General features: G+C 41.6%; 1 protein-coding gene across 1 annotated transcript in view; it reads right to left on the bottom strand.

Annotated features, from left to right (window-relative positions):
* Positions 1–473: 473 nt before the first annotated feature.
* Positions 474–9,195, bottom strand: part of LOC121284140 (pseudouridine 5'-phosphatase) — a 36,629-nt gene continuing 27,907 nt past the window's right edge. The window contains exon 4 of the mRNA XM_041199321.1: positions 474–2,846. Within this exon, the coding sequence (XP_041055255.1) occupies positions 2,670–2,846 (177 nt within the window). The 3' untranslated portion in view covers positions 474–2,669. The remainder of the gene's footprint in view (positions 2,847–9,195) is intronic.

Here is a 9,195-nt window from a genome sequence, read left to right as displayed (position 1 = left end):
GCAGTAGAGAAGGAATTCACCCCCTTGAAAGGGTCACCCCCCTGAAAGAGTCATTACATGGACTAATTTCATTCCTTCTGTGCATAATACACCAATTACTGTCTGCTGAATAAATTTGCAAGCGGTTTTCACACTGACAGCCCGATTCTTTCTGTCTTCATTTTGTTGGTATAAATGGTTTTTCTGCTCATGTGCCCTTACATACGAGATATATTCCAGTGCTCCTCGAAAGCCAAACAACTGTAGCTCAGAGCTCCATTTGAAGTGGTGAATTAAAGTCTGCTACCACATGAATGTTATTCCTTTGAGGCGCAAAGCCAATAAATTGGATTCTTATTCTGTATGGAATTTCGTTATGAAGGCATTTTGTGATAATTTCTAACAAGCAAAATCCATCAATAACTATACCTTCCCCAGGTGATGAAATGTTATGGATAGAGCAATCACCAAATATTAACAGAAAATGAGTAAAATAGCCATCACAAAGAGATTTATTCCCAATAAAAGGCAAACTTTGCAAACAATAGTTACTGGAACATCAAAATTGAAAATATAGGAAATAGAAAGACATATTTAGCATATCTATAAAAAACGAACATGTTCATTTTAACAATATATTCCAAGCTATAAACATATATATATATAGGATGGTCTATTTAAAGGTGGATGTGTTTTATGTTTTTGTTTGAATATCTGTGCCCCACAAAGGTGAGGGTATTAGTGCTAAGATCATTCATTTCCCATTTCAAGCACCCATCTTCAGGTTCAGTGCAGTTAGATAGATGCAGAGTAAAGCTCCCAGTTACTCTCCTCCAACAATATGCCTGAATGACCCTAATAAGACAATTTTACATTTCCAAAATTAGTGAAAATATATTTTCCCAGAGTCATAGTCATCTATTCACAACATCTTGTTTGTTGGAGAACAAGTGAAATTTTCAATTTAGCAGCACTGGGCAAAGAATTAGTTACTAGGCCCATATCTGTTGGGAGCCGGAAGGAAAGTATATGGAGCCCTGAGTAATGTTTCAACGTGAAACCTGTCCATATTCATGAACAGAACCAATGAGGAATTCTGTGTACAGTATATAGCCACAGTCCATCTCACAATCATCTGCAGGCGTGTAGAGTACATTTTGAGGTAATTTTTGCCCCACCCTGTCGGCTGCGTGGGTTTGGTTGGTATTGGCAATGAAGTCAAGATGGACAGAATGGCAGCAGCTGTGATAGCACAGCTGTTTAAAAACAAGTAATAAAATCACAACAGTGGGCAGCATCCTCATGAGGAGGGCAAAATAATTGTGCAGAGTGCCCTTGTTGCCTAGCTGTCAAAATACAAATTAACACATGGCACTGAGGTGAGGTTGGGAGGAGGGGGTGAAGGAAACAAAAATAATGATAATACTGTTCTCAATAATTAAAATGTTAAAAAAAGAACATGCGCAGGACATTACTATAAAAAAGGTATCTCATCTTGGAATTCAGATTACAAATCTCTTGCTTCAAACTTTGGTCTTGCAGTTTACTCTGTCATTTAAAGGCTTTGATTTTATTATTTTCCACTCATTGCTTTCAGCTGCTGATCAGTCTTTCCCTATCACTTTTGAGTGGGTCTGTGCTGTGCTGCATATCTAGTACTGTTCACCCTTTAGTCTTTTTGTTTCAGTCTTGTGATACAGTATCATAAAGAATATTTTTATACCACAATAAAAAATAAAAGGACGTTAGCTGGCAGATAATGAGTAATAAGGTGACTCCTTCAATCGGACAGTTTCAAAGACGTCAAGAGCTGTGAGAGAGCTGTCAAAACAAATCGGAAACCACAAGGATAGAATTAGCTCGCTCTTTTCTATTTAGGACTTGACTGAGAACAGGATAGTCAGCTTGAAGCAGCGGAAAGATGGCTAATAACCTCGAGCCCAATGGTGAAATGCATTGTTACACTGACGTGGCAATGAGATTTTCCTTTCACGGGTAGAAATACTGGGAAGTAAATCCTGCTGATATCAATGAATTTTACAGTGACTGGCAAATTTGTATTGGCCCATGTGAAGAAGCTGAGCTCTGCACCTCGAATAACACCCTGGTCCTGAATACCCAAGAGGCTGCTAACTGTCATCCAATTGGTCATCCAAAAGATCGAAAAAGAACCTAAGGCACACTATGAAAGAAAGGCCAAACCAGTGGTGCTTGCACGTCATGGATCTCTATTTGAAGGCAACTCCCCAGTGACCTACTCCTAATGAAAAAGAAAAACAGCTGAAAATAATCACATGGTAATTCTTTTAGATCACAACAACAGCGCCAATGTTACGACAGGTTTCCGGTGGTATTGCAAATCAAAACTAGCTGCCTTAGTTTTGTTTCAAGTCAATCAAAGAAACATAAAAGCAGACCAACCTAAAGGCCTGGATGGTAGTGGAGGTGCTAGCAGAGATGCAGGGCTCGGCTTTTGTCTTATCCTTGGTAGTGTTAGTGTTGCATGAGTGCCTCCATTTGTTTTCAAACAGTTTGTACAAATTGAGAAATGGCAGGATTCAATAAGCATGTGAATGGTCTTCCCTCAGCACATGATCTGGGGAGCAAGAGGGAGAGAAGAAAGGGGGGGGAGAGAGAGAGAGAAAAAAGGAGACAAATCTCATTCTGTGTCAAGAGACTGTCTCAGGTGTTTACTCATATGCAGGCAAACCAAACAATTCTGGCTTGAAATCATCCATTGATTTGAGTACCAAATTGGCTGGCTTCGTCAGTTTTGGGTCAAGCTGTGGATCCGGAATCTGGATGACCTGCATGCCTGCTGCCAACGCGGCCAAAACTCCATTCGGGGAATCTTCAAACACAAGGCACTGGTGGAGAAAAACAAAGTATGCATTTGAAAAAAAAAGCAACATTCAATTTCTCTTACATCCCCCACCCCCTCAGTTTCTTCACGCTCTAATCTAAACACTAATTGCTGGATTCTGAATGCACTCTCACTGGTAGCCTTCTGGTATCATGCCTGATTGGCCATTCTTTATATGTTAATCTAGGCAGTGAAAGTCAACACGCTATTCAAACATGAGGAATATCAAAACTGAACTCACGCAACATCTGATAGCTTTTAGAAATGGCAAACCTAACAGATTTCACCCCCTCCTCTCTCTCTCTCTTTCTCTCTAGGTTCTAGGAACGTGGTATAGATTGTAGGTCCCAAATCAATGCCCTGGCTACAATCAGCAACTCAGCACAAACCAAGTGCAAGTTTCTGTAAGGTACAATTACTACAAAGGTCACACAAAGGGCCCTTAACCTGCCTTGATTCTGTTGTGCTTTTCAAAGTTTCAGGAGAGAGATAAATAAGGTGTGTGGTTTACTATAATATGACAAAAATAAATAAAAAGTTGAAGCAAAGCAGGTCCCTCAGGTAATTTTTCCAGACATTCCCAAGAATGCCAGCCACATTCTCTTCCATCCATCTTCTAAGGAAAAAAGAAATTGATTTAGTGCAATTTTGATCAATTAATTAAAAAACACTAACATTCACATTGTTTTCTATTCAATCTGCAGTAGTCCTTTTGAAATCTTTGTAATGAGATTTCTCTTATTACTTCTTTCCCCTTCCTGGTAACTTTGAAACATACTTGTATTCTACTCAGGCTTAACCTCGATGGCCATGCAGCTCTCCTTTGTGTTGCCAAATGCATCTCAATTATGGGTTTTACATAGGCTAATATTTCGGTGGCAGTAACATCTCCGTGTTAGCCTTTTATCATGCGCCGGACAGTCCATCTCCATTAACGTCTTCAATGCTTCTAACAATATCCACGTCAAAGTAAAAGCAGCCCTTGCCAATTGGCTTTGTTGCTGAGCGTCTATCCGCTCCACAGCATTAACTCAAAGTCTCTAAAAAGCCCTCAATCTCTCTGCTGAAAGCTCTAAAACCACAACTGAGATACGGTTCGACTTTTGTGAGTAAGCTTAAAAGCTACACAAAATAGCATTATCATCCCCTTTCAGAAAACCTTGGTATCTAGACATTGCATAGAAATGTACTTGACAAGCTTGCAGTGAAAGACCTAATTGACTTCAGTGATGTCACAGAGCTTGCTGTATGGGAGCGACCAATTATTACTCCAGTAATCTGCATAATGGAAGGCTTAACTAATTCCCTGAAACTAGAAGCAATTAAAACTCTTCATTACCAAAGAAGCCACTCTAATGACCCATAATCATCGTGCTTATTTGTTACAGCAAATATATGCGTTAGGCATACTCGTGATGTTTTGCTTTTGACAACACTGAAAGACATTAGTTCCTTGTCAGCAATGAGGTGGACTGCATGACAAATTTGGTGGAAGGGAAGAGGGACAAAAAGACGTACCACAGCACATACAGAATGACTGGAATTATTATCACTGTTACGGAGAGATCTGGGAAAAGGCAGAAAAATTGTTCAAAAGCAGCAAATAAAGTTCCAAATATTTCTTATTGTCACAGATCAGAAAATGGATGAATGTTTTGGCCTCAGCTTAATCTAATAAAGATACGGGAAACAAGACTGTTCATCACTTGCATTCACCCAAGTGTCTGGTAATACAGATTTCAAAGGACATTTGTGACAAAAATTAAACTCTCTCTCCCACTCACGTCAGGCCCATTAATAATCCCATGATGAACTATTACGAAGTTGGCTGCTCTGAATATTGATCGTGGATAGTAGAATACTGTGCAAGGACAAACTCCACACTTGTCCTGCAAACTCTAAGGTTACTAGAGCACAATGTCAGTTTAATAACAACCTATAGGTGCAAAATGTTCTGAATTGAAAGACTGTTCAGGTCTTGCTACTCAGTAAATTTACAATGTGGGTTCAGTAACATCTCAAAACTACAATGCGCCGCTTCAGCTGCCAAGGAGGGTCCACAGTGACAGAGGTGTAGATGATGCTCAGAAATGTAAAGGGGACTATCTCTAGATCACATTTCATGCATTTAAAGTTACATTAAGAGTTCTGGAGCCCTCCAATTATGTCAGAGTGCATTTGTTTTTCTGTTCAGTTTTGATGTGTCTCTCTCCTGCACGGAGCTTCCCTAAATTCAGGGATAGAAACTGAAAGCTGCACTAACAAAGGTTAATGCAACTGTGCTCATAAAGTGTGTCAGCTGTAGCTCAGTGGGTAGCACTCTTGCCTCTGAATCATAAGGCTCCACGTTCAAGTCCCACCTCAGGGCTTTGAGCACAAAAATCAAGGCTGACACTCCAGTACAGTACAGAGGGTGTGCTGCACTGTTGGAGATGCCATCCTCATCAACATGACAAAAACAGATCGAACATCTGGTCACTATCACATTGCTGTTTGCAGGATGCAAAATTGGCTGCTACATTACAACAGTGACTACACTACAAAAGAAAAGTACTAAATTGGTTGTAAGTGCTTTGAGAAGTACGGTGGTTGTGAAAAAGTGCTACCTAAATGCAAGTCATTTTTTTTTCTCTCAGAGCCACCACTCCCACAGTTGTCTCTAAGTGCTTTTCCCATTGTTTAGGATCTCCCCTGGAGATTCCAGTGTGCCAGGGCCCAATGAACATTCTGAACCATAAAGGGGACAGAATGGACACAACAAGCAGCTGCTATTATAGAGATGGTGCATTTCTTTTGTTCAGTCTAAGACAGAAACAAGCGGTTTGGGATGACGGAGCAGGTTTTCTACATGCATCACTTGCAGTGAATATGGAGGAAGAGAACAGAGGATGGCGAGTTTGGCAAATGATTGCCACTTAGGCTTTATTCTTCGCCTGTGCTTCCTCATGTCAGGTATTACAGCGCTTTTTTTTTCCTGCATACATGGACTTGAGGTGGTTGACGCGCTCATTTTGCTTCTTCTTTTGGGGTGGGGGCTGAAAGTGTTTTTTCTGTTTTTTAAAAGAATTACGCATTGGTGAAATGTGAATAGAGAATGACTCAGGATCCGGTGACTCAATAACGGGGGGTTGGGTAGTGGTGTATGGCTGTGGGGGAGGTTGGTGGTGGTGGGGAAGGGTTGGGTTGAGAAAGGCAACTTTCTCAAAAAAGGGTGTTTTTTTTTGCGTGGACTGGCATCTTAGAACCCAAATGGCTAAATCTGTTTTATGCGGAAAATTACCATGGAATGCCTGAAAAAGAAAATCCACTCACCAGGCTGCAGAGGGAAAGTTACTTTCATAGTTCCGGTGAGTTGAAAACCAAGGCAAATTGCTTGTGTCCACTTAACATTTCTCTGATACAGTGGAACCTTTATTATTCACCAGAATGGAAGACACCCAAACCTAGGCTGTTTGGCTGATAATTAAAACCCACCACATGTACTGAGTCTGATAGATTATAACTGGTCTATTTAAATCCTTAACGTGCAGAGAAGATCCATGTTTGTTCATTTGAAAAATGACACGCTCTTCAAAAGCTGCTGGCAGCCTGACTGCTGCTGGTTTCCTCTTCCTGAACCTCTGCCCACTGCTGCTCACCTGGCCCTGAAGATAAATCTCAGAGCTGTGTATAAATTAAATCCTACCAGGCTATAGACATCTAGACAACAACTATTTATTCTGCCGGATCAAGAACCCAAAGGCTGTGAAACATTCAATCAAAAATCCTCAATTGCATTTTAGCTGTTTATCAAAACCTGGCTAAATTCCATGCAAATCACTAAAGTTCCTGCATAATTCAGTACATTTATCCCCCACCTCACTTCAGCGAGCTTTTCCTGCCATCTGGATAATTCAGTGAACTGATCTCTCTACAATGGCAAGTTTATACTCAACCCTTCTGGTAATTCAGTACGCTGCTTCTTCATCTTTCTCCGACACTTGCATACGTTCCCCCCATTCCAGACACTTTGATATGTTTTTTTCCTCATCTAACGCCCCCACCTAAGCTATTTTGAGGACTGAGTCTCATTGGCACGGAAGTGGTGAGATGCCTGTGTGATCTCAACATGTGCCATTGGGGAGCTCATCTGCAGTGCTAAGTGATCAGAAATACATTAAAGGGGAGAGCCAGTTCACTCTTGGGAGTGGGTGGGAGACAGATGAAAAAAAAATTACCATTTGGCAAGATTTTTTTAGTAAGACACAGGAAAAACAATGGTGCTTACCCTGCTGCCAAGAAGTCCTCGCTAAACCTATAAGTGAGTCTTCAGCAAACCCCTTAAGAGACACGGTGCTTTACACCTGGAGCCAGTCAGTGTGTCATGCACTGAGGGGGGAATACCTTGCATTCCTAGATTAAAACAGCATTAGATCCAATTACAGCATGGTGTATGGAGGTGGAGGCAGAGGATGCGGATATAGTTCTTAATGAGTACTTTGCATCTGTCTTCACAAAAAAGGGGGATAATGCAGACATTGTAGTTAAGGAGGAGGAGTGCGAAGTATTGGATGTGACAAACATAGGCAAAGAGGAAGTATTAGCACCCTTGAAAGTGGATAACTCACCAGGGCAGGGAGGAAACTGTGGAGGGTCTGACCATCACTTTCCAATCCTCATTCGATACAGGGGAGGTGCCAGAGGATTGGAGGTCTGCTAACATTGTATCTTTGTTTAAAAAGGGAGCGAGGAATAGACCGAATAATTACTGGCCAGTCAGTCTGAGCTTGGTAGTGGGCAAATTATTGGAATCAATTCTGAGGGATAGGATAAACTGTCATTTACAAAGGCATGGACTAATCAAGGACAGTCAGTATGGATTTGTTATGGGAAGGTCGGGTCTGACTAACTTGATTGAATTTTTTTGAGGAAGTAGCAAGGAGGATTGATGAGGGCAGTGCAGTTGATGCAGTCTACGTGGATTTTAGCAAGGCATTTGACAGACTGATTAAATAAATAAATTAAAGCCTATGGGAACCAGGGGAATCTTGCAAGATGGATACAAAATTGGTTCAGTGGCAGGAAACAAAGGGTAATTGTTGATGAATGTTTTTGTGACTGGAAGGCTGTTTCCAGTGGGTTTCCGCAGGGCTCAATACTAGGTCCCCTGCTTTTTGTGTATGTATTAATGATTTGAACGTAAATGTGGGAGGGAATGTTCAAGAAGTTTGCAGACAACACAAAAATTGGCTGCGTGATTGATATCAGGGAGGATTGCTGTAGATTGCAGGAAGATATCAATGGGCTTGTCAGGTGGGCAGAAAAGTGGTAAATGGAATTCAACCGGGAGAAGTGTGAGGTGACACATTTCAGGAGGTGAAACAAAGCAAAGGATTACACAATAAATGGGAGCATACTGAGGAGCGTAGTGGAAGTGAGGGACCTTGAAGGGAATGTCCACAGATCCCTGAAGGTAGCAGGAGAAGTTGATAGATGGATAAGAAGGCATTTGGAATCCTTTCATTTATTAGCTGAGAAATAGCATATAAGAGCAGGGCAATTATGCTGGGACTATATAAAACATTAGTTATGCCACAACTTGAGTACTGTGTGCAGTTCTGTGCACCTCATTACAGAAAGGATGTAATTGCATTCGTGAGGGTACAGAGGAGATTTACAAGGATGTTGCCAAGACTGGAAAATTGCATCTATGAGGGAAGATTGGATGGGCTGAGGTTGTTCTCCTTAGAATAGAGGAGGACGAGGGGGAGATTGATTGAGATGTACAAAATTGTGAGGGACCTGGATAGTGTGGATGGGAAGGGCCTATTTACTTTAACAGAAAGGTCAGTGACAAGGAGGCATATATTTAAAGTGATTGGTAGAAAGCTTAGAGGGGAGATGAGAAAACATGTTTCACCCAGAGGGTTGTGGGGGTCTGGAACTCACTGCCTGAAAGGGCAGTAGAGGCAGAAACCCTCAATTCATTTAAAAGGTGTCCGAAAATGCACCTCAAGTGCCGTAACCTGCAAGGCTATGGACCAAATGCTGGAAAGTGGGGTAAGCTGGGTGGCTCGTTTCTTAGCCAGCGCAGACACGATGGGCCAAGTGGCCTCTTCCTGTGCCGTAAGATTTTTATGATTTAATGATCCTGATTTATACAGTCCAATGAGACACCTGCCTGTTTCAGGTGGGGGTGCCGGCCACCTATATCATGGCCGCTTGAAAATGGCAAGGGATGAGCCTCATGTGGGACAATGGAAGTATTAGTTTAGGGGTTTGGTCTCTGCCACTGCCCCATTCCTGCTGGAATGGTGGTAGAGAAGGGAATGACTCCCATGAATAAATAACCCAGCTGCGCTCACCGTCTAGGC

This window comes from Carcharodon carcharias, chromosome 11 (assembly GCF_017639515.1).
Source record: "Carcharodon carcharias isolate sCarCar2 chromosome 11, sCarCar2.pri, whole genome shotgun sequence".
In the NCBI taxonomy this organism is placed as follows: domain Eukaryota; kingdom Metazoa; phylum Chordata; class Chondrichthyes; order Lamniformes; family Lamnidae; genus Carcharodon; species Carcharodon carcharias.
This window is presented reverse-complemented; position numbering and strand designations above follow the sequence as displayed.